The 19,025-nt window shown below is 38.9% G+C and overlaps 1 protein-coding gene across 1 annotated transcript in view; it reads left to right on the top strand.

Moving 5' to 3' along the window:
• Positions 1–2,356: 2,356 nt before the first annotated feature.
• LOC126236934 (uncharacterized) overlaps positions 2,357–19,025 on the top strand; it is a 557,773-nt gene continuing 541,104 nt past the window's right edge. Inside the window, exon 1 of the mRNA XM_049946620.1 lies at positions 2,357–2,646. Coding sequence (XP_049802577.1) covers positions 2,615–2,646 — 32 coding nt within the window. The 5' untranslated portion in view covers positions 2,357–2,614. The remainder of the gene's footprint in view (positions 2,647–19,025) is intronic.

Below are 19,025 nucleotides of genomic sequence, written 5' to 3' on the forward strand. Positions count from 1 at the left end.
TAGACTGTGGTTTGAACTTTCTTCTAGATTTAAAACCTTCAATTGTCAAATTAGTTTTGTGTCTCGCTCTTATTTGTCTATTCGACAGCAGCAGTGAAAGCCTACATTGCATCGCTATCATACTGCTGGAGATTTAATACAATTTATTTATTCATTCATCCTTTGAGCATCATATAGAACGATATTGTCAGGTACCCAATAAAGATCATGGACACGTGCGTGTGCGAGTGGATGCGTTCGCCGTTTTTTTTTTTTTTTTTTTTTTTTTTTTTTTTTTTTTTTTTACAGGGCCATAAAAATTTTTGAGAAAGACACTTGCACGCATATTTCTTCGATTACTATATTAGCTGGAGCTTTTTAGAGGAAAAAATGACGTTCACCTTTTCGTAGATCACTTCAGACAAACACCGGGACAGTTCCTTCATAAAGGGCTCGACCAACCACCTGTCCTATCCTTATAGGGCACACTTAGTATTCTACTACTATCTGCGTTTTGAGCTACAGATTTTTATTGTATTACCGTGACAACTCCTATATCATTGTGAGAGGATCCATGGATGAAATGAATAGAGTGATGGACAGAAAAGTACTACCTCCACACTTTTTTTTCCGAAGACCGATACATGCTTTGGAAACCTGTATGAGTACCTTACATCTAACCATAATCTTCTGTCATAATCGCTAGAATATTCAAATTTCAGTAATAAACGTAAGTGTGTACTGGGTAGTTCTGTATTTACTTGTAGTAAAGAGATGATTTAATACTGTATGAGGTTTGTGGATATGTGACACAGAGATGAATAATTTACAGATAAAAGAGCGGACAGGTGCTAGTAGGTCGCGTGCTCTGATCGTTATGAACTAACTTAACTGTGTATACAGATATTAATAATAATAATAATTTCCTGTGGCTCAGTCGCTTATGCAAGTCTTTCTACTCGATACCACTCCAGTAACTTGTGTGTCCCTTACCTCTTCAACCAGGAAAAGGGGACCTAAAGTTTAATGTGGACTCCTCAAATCGTTGGGTTAAAAAGAAGACGCTATATCACGAGGTCCTAAGTGCATGTACATAGGTCGACTAATAGACAGACAGACGGACAACAAATAGTACAAAAATGTTTTTATGTGATATAATCATATATTGACATTTTTCGGATTCTTTCCCTTAACTCTACTATGAAACCTTGCTTCTTGTCAGATTTCATGGTTTTAGGTCAACGGAAGTACCCTACAGGTCTCAAAAATGGTTCAAATGGCTCTGAGCACTATGGGACTTAACTTCTGAGTTTATCAGTTCCCTAGAACTTAGAATTACTTAAACCTAACTAACCTAAGGACATCACACACATCCATGCCGAGGCAGGATTCCAACCCATGACCGTAGGGCGGTCGCCCGGCTCCAGACTGTAGCGCCTAGAACCGCTCGGCCACTCCGTCCGGCCTACAGGTCTCGATGAGTGAGTTTGCGAGTAACGAAATATGTGACATAAATGGCCGTATATTTTGACTGTATTGACTTAGAAGTTTAATTTTTTTTTACTCCTCCAAGAGACCATGGACCCTAGTATGTAAAATAAATTTTAACTTGATACCTGTATCCATTCCTGAGAAAAATTAATCTTAAAAGTCGGGCACACAGATAGATAGACTGACGAACAACAAAGTAGGGTTTCGTTTTTACCTACTGAAGAATGGAACCCTAAAAAAGTACGGTATTTACAATATGCAAATGAATAAAATTTAGACAACTATTTAGTATAATGTGTGTAGGGATGGAAGAGAAACTAAACATATCACTGTGAAATTCCTCTTTTATCATGAGTAAGAATGTTTCCAACTTATAACTGCTCACAGGAGAGCTGATTAGAATCAATGTTGACTCACAGTTTAATATTTTCCCGAAACTGAAGAATGACGTACTTGTTCGAGAATGATAACACTTAAAACCATATTCTGTAAAACTTTTGATATTTCATGTGGTTGTAGGACACTTTTGTGAACAATGAGTTCGAATAATTTGTTTCAACACAGTTAAGAAATTTTTTTGCGAGTGACGTTTCGGATTTGAGTTTCCCGCGTGGTGTTCAGTCAGTACCGCAGCAGATATAGAAGGCTGTGGATCTGCGTGATAATACACTGCAAGAAAGTAAACAGAAATGTTATATTTTATTGTCCCGTATAAACTATAACAATACCTCCTAATGGATTTAATTACGCCAACATGAGGATACAGAATAAGAAATATTAGAAAAATCTGGTATAAACATACTGAGTAGTTACACAAATAAGCTTAGTCAGAGGCACTACATCGTAATGCGGAATGCTCCTCCAACGCCAGAGACCCATACTCAAGATGGCTGTCACTTGTTGGCTGTAGAGTGATGTTCTGCTGATTTCGGTGTATAGAATGTGACGTTTGTGTAGTAACAAGTATTTTTGTTAATATTTATCGGTGACGGATTGATACCAGCTGGTGTTGCGAGTATCTGACAGTGTGCAGTGCTTGTACAAGGAAGTGTTAATTGTGTTTCTCTCTAACTGGAAGTTTTCGCATTGCATTTATATGTGGGTGGTTTGATGTGTGTGATGTTGAAGTGACTTGTTTGCTGCCATGGATAATCCAACGTACGGTTTCCCCGAAAGGTAATTCTCGAGCCTAAATAATGTAATTTGAAAGTATAACTTGTGATAGAGCTTTTGATACACACAGTCTTAGACATCTCTTTATTCATAGATCGGAGCGACTTTCAATGTGACAGCGTTGTTTACATTGTTTATTTATATCATACAGTCTATAGAACACTTAATCTCTTGTAAGACGGGCGAAACAGATGCTGTCTTACCTGTTCCTTTCACGGATGGTCATCTATTCTAATAAAACTACTTCAGAAAATGTATAAATACTGTCGCGTCACTGTTTAAACTTCTAGGCAGTCGCATTTTAATTACTAAGTTTGTATTGCTACCCTCAAACACGAAATAACACATCATTGTATTTTATAACATTCGAAACTATTCCGTAAACCAAAGTTACTGTTCGGCAAGTATTTCACCTATTTCTCCGCATGACCTTTCGTTTTTTATGTTATGTGAAATGCCTTTCACGAAACGAAATAGATCGGTGATCAAGCTGTCTGTCGCTGACATAAAAGTGTGTAAACTTGAGACGTTGAACGCTGATATTTCCGTCCATTGGATTTGAGACGGTCATAGAATTTTCTGTTCGTGGTTCCTTTAGGCTTGCCTTGTTTATCAGGGCCCATATCTCGGCTGCATTATTTTCTACTTTCTTGACGTGCGTGGCCTCTTACCTACTAGAAAGCAGTTCATGAGTTACAGATGCGACGATATGTTTACATCTTATCAGTGTTTAAAGTATTACACTGTAGTGCAGAAGATATATGGTGATAGTCATAGGAGGACAATATAAAAATAATGGAGTGAAGGTGGTGAAAGTACACAAACAGAAATTGTCAACTGAAGAACGTTTTATCAGGTTTGTGCATCAAGGCTGTTGCAAGAAATAAGTGTAGGAGAATATATTTCGCATCTTGTCGGTTGACAAATTTCATTAGTTTCAGTACTGCAGGAACTAAATGTGGGAACTTATGAATCGTTGACCAATGTAGAATATTTTTGTATAACATACAGGTATCCCCTACCCAGAGGAAAACATTGCACAAAAACATGTGGGTCCATATTGTTACGAACAGTATGCAGTGTTTATACTGCAATATCTTGAAGTTGAAGAGTGAAATTATTCCCTAGTGGAATATTTTGTTACATGCTAATCCTGTTTGAAATTGAAAATAAAGAAATTAATCAAAGAAAAAATTGTATTGCCCTAGAAAGCCATGGTTATTTGATTATTTACGTTTTAGCCTACAAGTAAAGTGACCTAACTGTGTGGAAAGAACTGCCAAGTTTTGTGTAGGCCCAAACAATCTTTGTTGTTGACTTTATGTCAATGTAAGGTCAACATGTAATTGTTTCACATCTTAAACATTGTAGAAATAGGCTGACTGTTGAGGTGCCTTCATGGCACAGGCATCTGCTGAAATGTTTGAAAACATCACCAGGTGGTTGAAGGCAAACAGACTGTAATTGAATTTTGACAAGACTCAATACATAATACTGTGTATTCCTCACAGAACTCTACAAAACAGATTGTAATTGAATTTTGCCAAGACTCAGTACATTATACTGTGTATTCCTCTCAGTACTCTACAAGCTATAAAAATAAGCTCCTCACACTGTGAAGTACAAGAGGTAGAAAGTGTTAAGTTTTTATGTCTACAGCAAGTCCCCACCTCAGTTGGAATGAAGCACCTTGGTTCAGTTATGTTTCAGGTATGCATGAATACTGCTATAAGCAGGTTAAAAACGAAGAAATTAATTTCTAATGAGTCATGTTTTGGGAAAATTCCAGTAAAAGTGATAATATTTTCAGAACACAAAAAGTGTATTAAGAATTATATCAGGTGTTAATTCAAGAATATCTTACAGAGACCTCTTCAAAAAACTGGGTATTTTTACAGCTACTTCATGGTACATACATTCATTAATTTCCTTTGTCATTAGCAGCATTTCTCTTTTTGCAAAATAGGCCTACAATGAGAAGGATGTTTGTAACACCAGAAACCAACCACCTCTACAAAGATCACAAGGGGTTAGCATTAGTACAGGAAGAGTTCAGATACATGGCTTCACATGTAGTATACAACCAATCACAACACATTAAATTTTAAGGAGTGAGGTTCAAGATTCATTTAAAGAATTTTCTGTTAAGCAGCTCCTCCTAATCGATAGAAGAGTGTCTTCTCAAGAATTCTTAAATTTAATGTTTTGTGGTAATGTATTATTAGAATTAGCATTGTAATACAATAATGGGTAAAAGTTATGTATTGGAGCCCCCCCTCCCCCCCACCCACCCCCCTGCCTCCTCCTTTTGCAGTTTACAATATAATGCAGATGTAAACCTTAGGCTTCACTACCAGTGAGTTTGTTACCACAAGCAGATTTTCTGCTTTCGCATTCATTGGCTTCGCCAACTCACAACCAGGTTCTCACCTTCCGACCTAACCTAGACTTTGGACAGTGCTACAGATCAGTCTGTCACCACAACCAATTTTTTTGTTGGTTTCAATATGTAACTTAAAGCCCAGTAATGTTTGTGATTTATTGTTTTGCACTTAAACTAAATTAAATGTACACCCCCAACTTCCTACCTCTCTGTGTGATCCATGGAATTATTTGTCTTGGTTCTAGCCTTTCTTGCTAGAGGTTGCATGTTGGGCTGTATGAGCAGATCCCAGTACACGTGCTGCGCTAACACTACATTTTCTGCAAAATGACTATAATTTAACAGTTACAGATTTTTTTCCAAATAATAATCAGTTTGGAAGAAGTTCAGTAAAAAAAGCTGCATAAAGACACACCTATTGTTTTGTTGACTGGGAGTTGGAACTATTGCAGTTCACATCCTATTGTTTTCCCCCTCCAATTCTTTTTTCAAGCTGTCGAAGAGGCCACTTATGTTGGACAGTTTCCCAGTAGTGATGCTGAAATGTGTTTAGTCTTCAACCAGATGCAATTCCTCTCAATACAAATGTCAGTTACCTGTAGAAGTAAAGTCATGAGTGACATTATCTGTGAATGACATGAATTGTGCTCTGTTAGCTCTCCATGACCAGTGAGGCACATGTTTATACAGATGGGGAAGCTTACCTTCAATCCACACTGAGGTATTTTACCATGGATTGTTAATCTGCTGCATTGATTCAGTCTTTGCCTGTCTTGGTTCTAGCCTTTCTTGCTAGAGGCTGCATGTTGGGCTGTATGAGCAGATCCCAGTACACGTGCTGTGCTAACACTACGTTTTCTGCAAAATGATGTGAAAAATTTAAGCTGTGTTCACCCAGGTGTGGCACTTCATTTTTGGTGCATTTGTTTTGCAACTGATGTGGATATGATTTTCTGTTCTGAGTATGAAGGAATTTAAGTTGAATCTGATGAGCCTAGTGCTAAGAGTGCCATGCGAGTATTGTTAATTCAGGGGCTGAATTTGAGTTAACCCACGTGCAGTCTCTTTTCATTACCACAAAGAAATCATCCATACTTCATTCAGTGATTTTTGCAGTTTATATAAACATCTTTTTCCTTAACAGAGTTGGACGAAAGTTAGCATCTGTTTACAGAAGAGTTATAAATTCAATAATGCATTGGAGCTTCTTAATTTTTTGTGAAACATTCTGGAGAAGAAAAGAGCACCATTCCAGCACTCGTTTATCTGTTGAATTGATACACACATTGAGCTTGCCAAAACAAGTGTGAGGAAGGAGTGCATTCACAGCCATTTGTGAAACAAATCTATGGTGACTGGATGTTAAGTTATAAGGAATGAATTGTAACTTGATGAAATTGTCATAATGCTGCTTGTAGGTGCTACGACCTGTGTCACAGCTATTAACAACTTTACGTACTGAAAATTCGCAAATTGTACGAATCTGCAGTGTGTAAATGATTAAAAAGTATTTTTACCATCACACACCCATTAATTTGAAAACTTCTTTCAATTTGGACAATGTGTGACAAGCCTTACGTTGGCTTCCATCTGATGTCAGGAAGTAAAGATTTTGTGTCAAACTGCAGAAAAAGGTGAGAGCACTGTAAGAGGTTGCTGGTCAATCAATTTCACATGCAGTTGCACTGCAAACCCACAGAATACAAAAACGACCAGAATGGTATGGGATAAGAATAACAGGAGAGATGAAAAGGGCTGTAGCCCCCGATTGTGTGCAGCCAGTAGTACAGGCTTCATAGAAAAAGTCATTAGAATGGGAAAATAAAAATGTGTGTGATATTTCATATGGTAATATCATGGCTGACTACATTGTGCTTTCACTGCATTCCTCTGGGGTATATTTCAGAATTGTGTAATATGCTTCCTTATTATTTTGGTGATCAAATTAAATCAAAAGCATATAGGCCTATGTTAAAAAATCTGTGACAGAAATTCAAAAGTACAGGAAGCAACACATTGAAAAAAAATGTTTCTAATGCAGGAAATAGGCAGGCCAATATATTACTAAAATTTCTTTCAAGATTGATTTTTTTGCTTCCTAGAGTGAGGAAATCCTGCATCAAACTGAAGTCATTCACTTTTTAGAAATTAAGAGAGTGGTGCAGCTCATATAAAAGACTCATGTTTGTGGCCCTGTCAGTAGTTAAGTATGGCTTTGCTATCCTTCAGATTTAATAAGCTGTTGGCAGTAGAGAGAAATATGCAATACAAATCAATGTTTTTGACCACTGATGCAGGAAACATACAGCAAATGATGTAAACAACATTTCTACTATAACGTGATATCAGTGGTGATTTTTTTTACCAGATTCGTATCAGTCTATCGTCACAACCAATTTTTTTGGTTTCACATTTGTTGGCTTCACCAACTCACCACTCAACCGTCACCTTTTAACATAAACTAGACCTCTTGAAACGCTACAGATCAGTCTGTCGCCACACCCTGGTTTTATTCCTTTCACATTTATTGGCTTGACTAACTAACTACAAAACTGTGAATATACGCACCAAAATGTGACACCATAGCAGCCCTTAATGTTACGCTGCTGGTGAAAGCTGAAGACTCACATTGAATATTCTGCTTGACTTGCCTTAGGTTGCTGTGGTACATGTAAGCTGGTTTAGAGTGTTTGTTCTTATGTGGTGAAGTTGTCTGGTGAAACTTAGTTCTGGTGTAATGGATGTAATTGGCATCATAACAAACAGTAAAGCAGTATCTTCTGTTATCATTCCTTAGAAAATAAGTTTCATGCTACTGGCACGTGTTTACCTGTTCAAAAGAAACTGCTAGAGCTATGCCATACATACATGACTGAAATAATCTTCAAAGATGTAGCGACTATTTAATGTTAGTATTTGGTAACCTTCAGTTGCAAACTCATAATTTTTAATGCACATTGAATTCTCCTTTAAGCTGGCTCATCTCTGCTCATTGTTCTCATAATGTAGAAAAAGTTGAGGCATTAGTGAAACACACTTCTTGTTGTCATAAGAGTTCTCATAAATTTCTTGATAGCCTATGGGCAGTTTGATTTAAGTTTTCTGTGGTTTCTATAAATTACCCTAAACAAATTCATGGATAGTATTCACATAAGATCACAGTTGATGGATTTCCTGGGCGTTATGTTATTCTGATACTTTTATGTTTGTTTTGGTATGTGGTAAGTTACGCTTCCCGCTATTAGTTTTTGTAGTCGATGTATGGTGTGTGTGTGTGTGTGTATGTGTGTGTGTGTGTGTGTGTGTGTGTGTGTGTGAAAAGTTGTGTTCTAGTTTGTTGTGAAATAGGACTAATATTTGTACCCCCTGGTTTCATTAATGAAAAGAGCCATTCATTTTTCAATTGCAAGGTGTGGGACAATATTTTTTGTTTTATCATAACCAGTATGATTAAAGCAGAGAAGTCTGTTTAGCTAATTTGTAATGTTGATTAGGTGACATTTTTCCTTGTTGAATCAACATTGTGGATTGCTGTTGGTGCATTTCACATTTGATACAGTTGGCATTTCTTGCAGTACATAATATCTCGGAGAAAATGTCTTCATGTCACCCCTGACCCATTGAGCAAGAGCTGAATAATATTTTTAAAAAATGGTTATTGCTTGTGAAACATGGTTTATAAGGGAAATGTTTATTTTCTGTCTGTGTAGAACTTTTTATGATATTTTTCCATAAGGAGTTGCTTCATAATAGATTTACATATGAATGTCTAACACCACTGTGGAATCAGCTGCTAAACTGTAGTCCAAATTAGTGCGTGAATTTTGCATTCCTTGTAATGCACTTGCTGTTCTCCATACTTTGGAATAAAGTAATTATTGATTGTCCCTATAGACTTGAGTGAATGTGGATTTGTTTGTTAATTAACAGTGGAATTGAGTAACACATGTTACTTGACAATACTACATTGCCTCTGTTTTTAAGAAAATTCTGATAGTCTCATAACAAAAATGACTTTAGTGCACGAGCAAGCAACCATTGTTCAATACCTCACTGCCATTTATGGTGTGTGCAGAAAATTGACTGATTAATGTATTCAGAACTCATTATCATATGACCTGCATTTTGCCCATTTCAGATATTACAGTGCTCTTTATGTTAGTTTCCTATATTTCTCTGACGCACATTTTTCTGTAAATGGCATCATGGTTACCATTATCGTGTAATTATTGTAGTGACTGTACATACCTCTCTCGTCTTGCATAATAAATTGATGTATTACATATAATCATTCATTCATTTGCATCACAAACCATAAAATGTACCATTACAGAGAATAAGAGAGAAGGTCCTCTAGATCTGCCCTACACTGCATTAATTTTCTCAGGCAGATTTAACACTGACTATAAAAGGTGTAATAGTCCTGTTCAGTTCATGCACATTTCATTCCTTGTCTACATTCAGCCAGATGATGATATCGGAAGTTGTGTTCCCACATGGTTTAATTCTACCTGAAATTTCTTTTAGACATATTGAGACTTTGTGTTGTTATTAGTCATTCGGCAGTCGTTCCTAGGCCTCGATACCGATTAGATTTTTCTCTATCTGTCTTTCAACTCAAAGTTCTCTAGTGCTTCACCTATCTCTCACAGATGGCCATTGATTTTACATGCGACATATTGATGCATAAGAAGATAGTAGTTGTTATTTGTCTTTCCTATTTACCTTGGCTGTTTAAATGGTTGTTGTTTCAGCAGTTTCTAAGTGCACCAAGAAAAGAACCCAAGTGCGTGATGTGGCTTTAATGAAGTACCCCTGATAATTTATTTTTGGCATTCTGTCACTGTTGCTTAATGTATCTATCCCTGTTAAACAGCATGTATTCGAAAGCTTCTGCAAATATTTATTTCATGGAATAGGCAACTCACCTAGTAATGTATTATAATAATATATTTGATATGGACCCGATGTGAACACGAGCATAATGTGTGTGTGTGTGTGTGTGTGTGTGTGTGTGTGTGTGTGTTTGATTTTTTTTTTTTTTACTGTCTCCTCAGTATAGCGAATCAATGTTAAACTAAAAAGTGCTATGCAGTAACGAGTACAAGTTAGGATTTATATTCTTTTCTAGCTAGAGTAAGAGGAGATAGAGGAATGTTCGATGTGAGTCGTCGTCTTTGACCAGTGACACGGAAACATTTTGACAAACGCCGTAAACAATATGGCAACTGTAACGTGGTTCTTTTTATTTATTTTTAACTGGCTAAGGTACAGCTCAGTGTGTCACCACAACCAGTTTGTTTTAGTATCACATTCGTTGGTTTTGGTAACTCTCAAATTGTCGCCATCCAACATAACCTGTACCTCTGGCGAAGCTACAGATCAGTGTATCACCGGAATCAGCCTTTTTTTTTTTTTTTTTTTTTTTTTTTCCAAAATTCGTTGGCTTCGACAACTAATAACAAAGCTGTGCATATGTGCACCGAAAAGTGATGTGACAGCCATTAACATTAATCCACTGGCCAATCCCTACGTCTGTTATCGAACATTCCTTATGACGTTTTTTAGACTCGGTGTTGCGTTTGAAACCTGATGCATATTACTCGGTAAGAACCGGTCTACACACGCCTCCTTTTGCAATGTACCATTCGACCCTTAACTAGATCTGTTGGCGGTAAACGTTAGAATATGTTCTCGGCCATATCTCTACACATACATAGCTGCAAAAGGAGATCCAGCACTCGGTAGAGACAGCCATCGTGTTTTGCCCTGTAAATCTGTATGATAAACGCTGATTGACGTTTAGTGGGGCATGTGGATACTTAAGTTTGATCTACTTTAATAGCATATAATTTGCTTCAGGATTTCGTCGCAGCGTATGTTAGCTATATTCCTGAAACGCGACTGTAATGTTTGCAGTGTTTCTCAGTGTGCTGCTAAGGGAATAGACCACAGAAGCTCGAAAATAGCTACTTCATGCAGTGTGCAAGGAACGGCTCTATTCTTCGGCCGACGTTCGTTTGGCGATTTTTCTTGTTTCGCCAGCACGAGTGACTAAACATTTCCACCAATGGTACGTGAAGCTTTGATTATGTCTGGCCCTCGTGTTGGCGAAACGGCAGAAAAGTCGTCTGACAAACGTCTGCCGAAGAACCCGAGACAGAAACCAAGAGGCATTATGTGTAGGAAAAGCATACATTGGGAAAAAAATACACACGTTTGTGGATGTGATTGATTTGTTATCGTCTTCAAAGTGCAGCAGCCATTTTCTAAGCGGTGAATATTTTTCATCGTCGTATTTATCGTTAGCGTGTAATGAGAAAAACGTTGTCTCTCTCTGTGTGGGGGAGGGGGGGGGGGGGAGGGGTGTAGGGGGGGGCAGCATGAGGGAACAAAAGAGAAACAGAACCAAAGACCTCTTTTATTTCCAGATAGGCGCTTTATATTACCACCGTAATCCACGTTGGACGTCGGCGAGCAACGCAACCGAACGTCTTGCAGATGGTAATAACAACGTTATAAAGCAGAGCGATTTCCAACGAACTGAAAAACACCAAATTCGCCAGTTGTGCTTGACTCCTGAAGACTAGACCTATCTACATCTGCATGATTACTCTGCTATTCACAATTGTCTGGCAGAGGGTTCAATGAACCACCTTCAACCTGTCTCTACCGTTCCACTCTCGAACGGCGCGCGGGAAAAACGAGCACTTAATTTTTTCTGTGCGAGCCCTGATTTATTTTATCGTGATGACCATTTCTTGCTATGTAGGTAGGTGCCAACAGAATGTTTCCGCAATCGGAGGAGAAAACTTGTGATTGAAATTTTATGAGAAGATCCAGTCGCCACGAAAAACGCCTTTGTTTTAATGATTGCAACTCCACGTATCGTGTCTGTGGTACTATCTCCCCTGTTTCGCGATAATACAAAACGAGCTGCCCTTCTTTGAACTTTTTCGATGTCCATCCGTCAATCCCACCTGATGCGGATCCCACACCGCACAGCAATACTCTAGATTAGGGCGGACAAGTGTGGTGTAAGCAGTCTCTTTAGTAGATCTGTTGCACCTTCTAATTGTTCTGCCAATGACTCGCAGTCTTTGATTTGCTATACCCCAACATTTTTGGAGTATACAGTGATGACGAAAGCAAATGTGTAAACTGTAAGAATGAGAGGTGGCAGTGACAACCTCCAGAAAACGTTGGACATAATGAACAATAAGGAAAACTCCCAATCGTAGAGGTACTGTGGTTGAGGTAGTCGGTTCGAACACCGTGGTGGATAGAATGTTCACTGTTAATATTTTGCCGGTAGGGCGAGACATGAAGTTCTTGCTGACCAGACTTTGCACCAATCCCCCGGATTAAATTTTAACACTCCTTATGGAGTGAGGGTATGTGACACTGTTGAAGGTGATCCGTCTGTCGGGTGGGAACGTTAAGCTCGAGTGTCTCCTCCGTGGTATCCGAGAGTAGTATGTTATGTGCTTGCACGGCGTTTACGCTCTCTTTTGTCTATACCCAAAACAACACAAACTCTGAACCCTACAAGCGCACATCATAGTCATACACGCAAACGACGCTTTATAATAGGTCGAAAGGAAGGCAGCTGCCAACTACCTCCAGTGTGACTTTCACAGGAACGATAAAACGGAAACACCCCACCCCCCGACCATGACTTTTGAATGTTCGCGAAACTTCGTCCAATCACTCAGCACTTGCATCAAACAGCGTCATTAAAGATAAAATTTATATGGAGGAAGAACTTTTGCAAAAGGTGAAGTATCCATTCTTCAAGGTTCACATTTTCCCTTTCATATTTGTGTTCTGCTGAAATTTATGACAGACTTCAAGATGAGCGCAGTATACACACCACCGTCGTTCGTTTATGGATAGGTCGTCAGTGATGCCCCGTGTGGATTACACTCTCTTCTGGCACTAGCAGATATTTAAATGGTTACAACAGATTTGCTTCAGTCCAAAATATTTTCAGTTGGCAGTGCTGCACACCTTCGATGAATATAAAAAACTGCATCACGAGAATCAGAGTGATTGGAGACAAGGCAGATTGTTCCCGTAACAGCAAAGCTCGCAGCACCTGAATAGGAGGGATGGGTCGTTGTCGAAATATTGTGCATAAAATGGAAACTCGCAAGAACACCCGGAAGTGCATCATTAATTACTCACGCCGAGAAAACCTGAGAGATAACAAATACATAATTACTGCGTTACAATAAGTGTCACTAACGCATGCATCCATTAACTTACACATTTTTCTGTTAGTAAGTGCACGAATTGATAGTCTTTTGCATTTTTCAGCATACTCTGTCATCAAAGCCGTAACATAAGTTGTATAAGTGACAAATGCTGCAACTGATAATAATTGCAAACTTGACGCCAATGAATCTTCGTGTGGGCTGAAGTGCTGTCTGTGACCTGAAGACGGTCGCTGGACCGAAACTGATAAATAAACATTATTGCAGCAGCCTTTGGTGGTTTCGTGATGCCGATCTTTAAATGGGATCAATTCGTCATCAGAGAACTCTACAGTTTATCAGTATGCTCTCCGAACACTGTGACTATTCAGCAACAGGTGCGCGAACTTGAATTTCATCAACAAAATTTTTCCTGTAGCATCTTCTCATACTGACAAATGCATCCTGCTGTCTCGTTGTCTAGTGTGAAGTATTTAGAGAAGGCACTGCGCCGTGGGCTAGCGGAGAGAGGGCTTGAGCTGAGGTGACATGATGTATACAGAGTGTTATTCTGAGAGATAGTAGCATGTATCAAAGCAAGAAAAATATGTTCAGTAAACATGGGCTCTAAAATGCATACCTTAAGAGCTATGAGTTCTTATTCAGTAGAAGATACGTGTTCCGAAATAGCGAAGATGAAAAGGTGCTCACAGCCCTTCAAGTGCGCATGTTTAGGGCCCATGTTTACTGGACGTATTTGTCTTGCTTTGGTCAATACTACCATCTCTTAAAATGTGGAATACTTTTTTAACACCGTGTATATCGTAGTGTTCGGACGACAGCGTGTAAATTTGAGAAATGCTTGTCAGCGGCGTATACTCTCTAGTACTTAGCTACAGTGAAATATAAAGGTGGAGGAGTTCATTATGGTCCCATTTCTCATAAAGCGGATTGAATCTCTTGTAAATCAAAGTGGCGGTGTCGCGGAAAAGTATACAAGGGCATTCTGAGCGCTTTCCTTCTGTCTGCAATAGCAGAATGTTTATCGGACTAAGTAAAACAGTATGACGACCGGGACGCGAATCCGAATCCTTGCCTTTCACAGCTTATGCGCTACCAGCTGAGACTACTGATATGAGTAAGCGTCGATAAATGTGCTATCTGCCAGAATATCAGTATCGGAAGTATCGATTGGTGTCAAAGGAAACGATTACTTTGCATAATTAATCAGCACTGTCTGTGTGGTATACAGAAAACACAGTTGTAATATATATATATATATATATATATATATATATATATATATATATCAGCTTTCCGCGAGGTACAGTAATAATAATAAGTGTTAGCCAGAAGAGACGAGAATATCTTCTTAAATAAACAGTGCTTATAAGTTGAAGAGAATAACAGAACAGGGAAGACAAGAAATCTTGACAAGAAAATTAGAGACATCAAAGGAAAATTCCAGGCGAAAATTGGATTGATAAAACATAAAAATGGTACAGCTCTAATAGAAGCAGAGGACATTAAGGAAAGATGGGGAGAATATATAGAAGTTATATAGAAGAAAGAACCGCATAGTGATAATGATGAACTTCTGTGATTTTAAAGTCAGAGACAGATATTTCGGAGATTGAAGTCAAATGAACTCTAGAAAATATCGCTAGAAACAAGGTTAATGGACGTGGTAAAAATCCAGAAGAATTGTTCAAAGTAATTGGAAAGAAAACAGTGAAAGTGTTGCTTTCAATGTCAGAAAATATGGCGAACGCAACAGTGGCAAAAAAAAAAAAAAACTGGAAAAGCTCAGTCAGTATTCATCCCGATTCCAAAGAAGGGAAATTCTAAAAGATGCTCAAATCACCGAACAATCGCATTTATCCCACATCCTGGAAAAGTCATCCATAAAATCTTTACAAAATAGACTTTTACCGTACATAGACCGAGAGCTACCTGAAGAACAAACTGATGTTCGTGAAGGAAAAGGGACCAGAGATAACTTTACCGATATCCGATGGATTACACAGAAGTCAAAAGAATTCCAGAAAGATATGTGTCTCTATTGATTATGCTAAAGCATTTCATTATGTCGGCCACAGTAAATTATGGAAAATACTAAAAAAACGTGGGAGTACCAGATCACCTCATTTTCCTCATACGGAATTGATACTCCAAGAAGCCTTTGCGAGAACAGTATTTATCGCAACTAAATGGGTCAAGATTCTGAAAGTAGTACAGCAAGGCTGCGTATTGTCACCTTATTTATTCGATACGTATGCAGATTAGATCATGAGGAATGCCGGATTAGATGAAGAAACCGGAATTAAAATAGCTGCGGTAAATAAAAATAACCGTAGACATGCAGTTCATACCACACTGATGGCAGACGGAACGAGGTGGCACAGTGATTAGCACACTAGACTCGCATCGGGAGGACGACGGCTCAAACGCGTGTCCGGCCATCCTGATTTAGCTTGTCCGTGATTTCCCTAAATCGCTTCAGGCACGTGCCGGAATGGTTCCTTAAGAAAGGGGACGGCCGACTTCCTTCCCCATCCATCCCTAACCCAATGGGACCGATGACCACTTTGTTTGGTCCCATACTCCCAACTAACCAACCAACTGATGGCAGAAGGTGGAGTTAAAACTCTCAGTGAAGGTGAAAGAAGAAAGTGCAAATGCTGAAATGAAAATTACGCCAACTACACCTATCACTTCGTGGCATACAGAAAACGAAACAATGGAGGTAGTTCCTGTGTTCACTTATCTCAGCTCCCAGATTTTTGCTGATGGTGACTGCGGCCGCTAAACCAAGAGACGCTTGTTGTTACTTGGCACAAAGGCAATGTGCAACCTTGTCAATGTTTTAAGGAGTGGAGACAGAACTTGAGCAACAGAGTAGACGCTATCGTCTATCCAGTCGTGATGTGAGAACGTGAAAACTGGATCGCAAGAGGGGATAAACGGCACAGAATATACTCCTTTGAATTGCGGGTTTGGAGGTAACTCCTTTGAGCTCTATAGACGGAAAAGAACGGATAGGCCAGTATTATAGCAACTAAAAGGAGATTTCTCCTGGTCTTATACTGAAACAAAAGTTGACCTACTTTGGGCACATCATGATAAGCCATGATTCACCTTAATGCTGGGCGAGATCGAAGGCGCAAGAAGAGAGCCTGAAAAGGATGAGAAGGATCGATGGCATCACAGTACTTATAGATTCCAATGTGGTAAGTCTGTGGGAGGTTTTGCAGGGCTGAAGAAATTGGCGTGATTTAGTTCATGGAGTCACGGAGAGTCGGAATCCGACTAAACGACTAGAAAAAGAGAGATCCACTATCCAGAAAAAATGTTCGAGTGTTGATGTTAAACTCGAGTTGGTTCTTGCAAAGATAGCATAATTTCCATATTTTGCCTTGTAATCAAATTAGTGATTTTCACTGTTTAATTGTGCGTCTCGTTTCTTCTGTGCTTGACTGCGTATCCGAAGGTCTTGGGTTCGATCCCCGATCAGTCCTAATATTTTTATGTCACTTACCACTTCTTTCACCTCTGGCAATATTTGCTAACGTGAAAAAATGCCAGATAGCACCGTGGTTCCAAGTCCGCGTTAAGTGAATGGGTAAATCCAAAGGTTAGAGGAAGGCAACAGCATAGCACCCCCAACAGAAGCTAGTAAAACACAGTGGTGTTTAAATCAACGTTCAGGTTGGTGACAGATGTATCTCTCTGGTAGCTTACAGGTAAAACCTTATTGTAAATGAGTAGTACTGTCTTCTAGAAAAACTTTTAATGATCCACCGTACTAATAGCAGGTATGGGTAGCATAAAACTTACGTGAAAGCCTGTATTTTGTTTTCAGTTGGAATATTTGCCCTTTACTCCTTTCATTGTTGTTTTATATTATACTCTAGTTTATATACCTAACTTCAGCTTCTTTACACAGTTTTAACTTGTCAAAACTTCGTCGCAACACCCGCCCTGCTGATGAGTAAGAACGGGTGTTCTCATACGTAGAATTCGAAAGTAGACAATCCTTTGAGTGCATATTGTGTGGTTTAGAAGGAAGCTATTTCGCTTCACATGTCCCACACATTATCCAGCTGTGTTTGTGTCCGAAAATTTGACAAATTTCCAAATGACAGCTTCGAGTCAACAGCAGACTGTCACCGCTCCCTGAAACTCCAGCGCAGAATGAGATCTCATTGCTGAAGAAACGTTTTTCCTTATAGTCACCAATATAATCTTTCGAGTTACACGCTTTTATAAAGCCGAATGCTGAACAGATATTAAACACAATTACATCGGATGTTATATTAACTTCTGTCATAACAATACTAAGTATCCCTTGTGTCGTCATTACAATTGTGCGAATCCCTTGGCCATAACTGTGTGGCTATGACAAATTGCTAGATATCTCTGTTCTGCCCATGCGTGAGTTGTTGTTATATCGTTATAAATCACAAATAGATGCTGTGCAGGATCTCTGTAGGCTGTTGCGAACGAAATTGCTAATGATTCGTCAAACGCTGTACATGCAACGAAGGGATCGAGATTAAGCTTTAATGTCTCATCGGCGATGAGGTTAGTGGAGGCGGATCAGAACGAATTGTACACGTAAAGGGGAGAAAACCTACCGTCTTCTTTTCAAAGGAACTGCCGTAGTGCATGTAGACGTAAATCTGCGTTGCCTGATGGACCACCTAGCTCGACTACTATATCTAGTGAATGATGGTTAGATACAAGTAATCCAGAACTTTCGTTTGAACCGCAAATTTTTCGTGCAGTATGTCAACTCCTAGTCGTTGCATCGCCCAGCAGTTTCCCCGAAAGATTGATTGATAATGCGAGGAAAGTTATCTTCTGTTATTGCGATGTCGAAGTACTGACAGACAGTTGGCAGCTATATTGCAACATTTAAATTTATTTCTTGAATTTTTAAAAATCAAACTGCATATATTAACTTCAGTAACACCCTTGCTGCGACAGTGCAAGAGCATCCAAAAACAGCAATCCACGCCCGGGGTCGACTGCTGGAATCTATTCGCAGCGAAAAACAGGATCCGTCGCGCATTCAACCGTGATTTAGTACCGATATGAAACACACTCGTTGGCCGATTAGGACACCGACGCTATTAATATTCAGTATTTATGGTATGTAAGTAAAATAAGAAAGCCACAAGGAAAATGGAAAAATAAACGACGTGTTACGACGATGACTATTTGTTTTGTCGTTTGTGTCCAGTTTTTGAAATATATTGGAGAGTTATTTATCGCCCTTCAAATGGTTGATTGTGTTGGAGTTTGGAATATGGTGTGAATTTTGCAGATAGTTATAAAACTGTTATTTGTGAGTAAAAGAAAATTGAGTGCATTGGTTTCCGGGTAAGCCAAGAAGTAGTATATCGTACCTAGTCACAGTGGAGCGACGACTGGAGAAAATAGAACTGTATTCTTCTTTGACCTTTGCAGTCAAGCGGAAATTGCTTGTATTGGTGTCATCTTCAGTGTTATTGTAAGGGCCATAAATACAGGAAGAAACTTGTTTTTTTCTGCATTTAGAGACTGCCAGTTTGAGGCAAGTCGGCTTTCTCGAAAAGACATTCCGTCATGGTATTCCGTTTAAATAGTGTACCCCATGATAATTCACGTCAGTAAACTTACTTTGTCGTAGGTGAGAAAATGTAGCCAGCCAGTCAGTCACAGTGTAACACTTACCTTCTATTGAAAGGCCTAAAAATAAATGAAAGCGCAAGTAAAACGAAACATAATTTCATCTTCTGTAAATCTTTCCCTCTTTGAAA

The sequence above is a fragment of the Schistocerca nitens genome, chromosome 2 (assembly GCF_023898315.1).
Source record: "Schistocerca nitens isolate TAMUIC-IGC-003100 chromosome 2, iqSchNite1.1, whole genome shotgun sequence".
Taxonomy (NCBI): Eukaryota; Metazoa; Arthropoda; class Insecta; order Orthoptera; family Acrididae; genus Schistocerca; species Schistocerca nitens.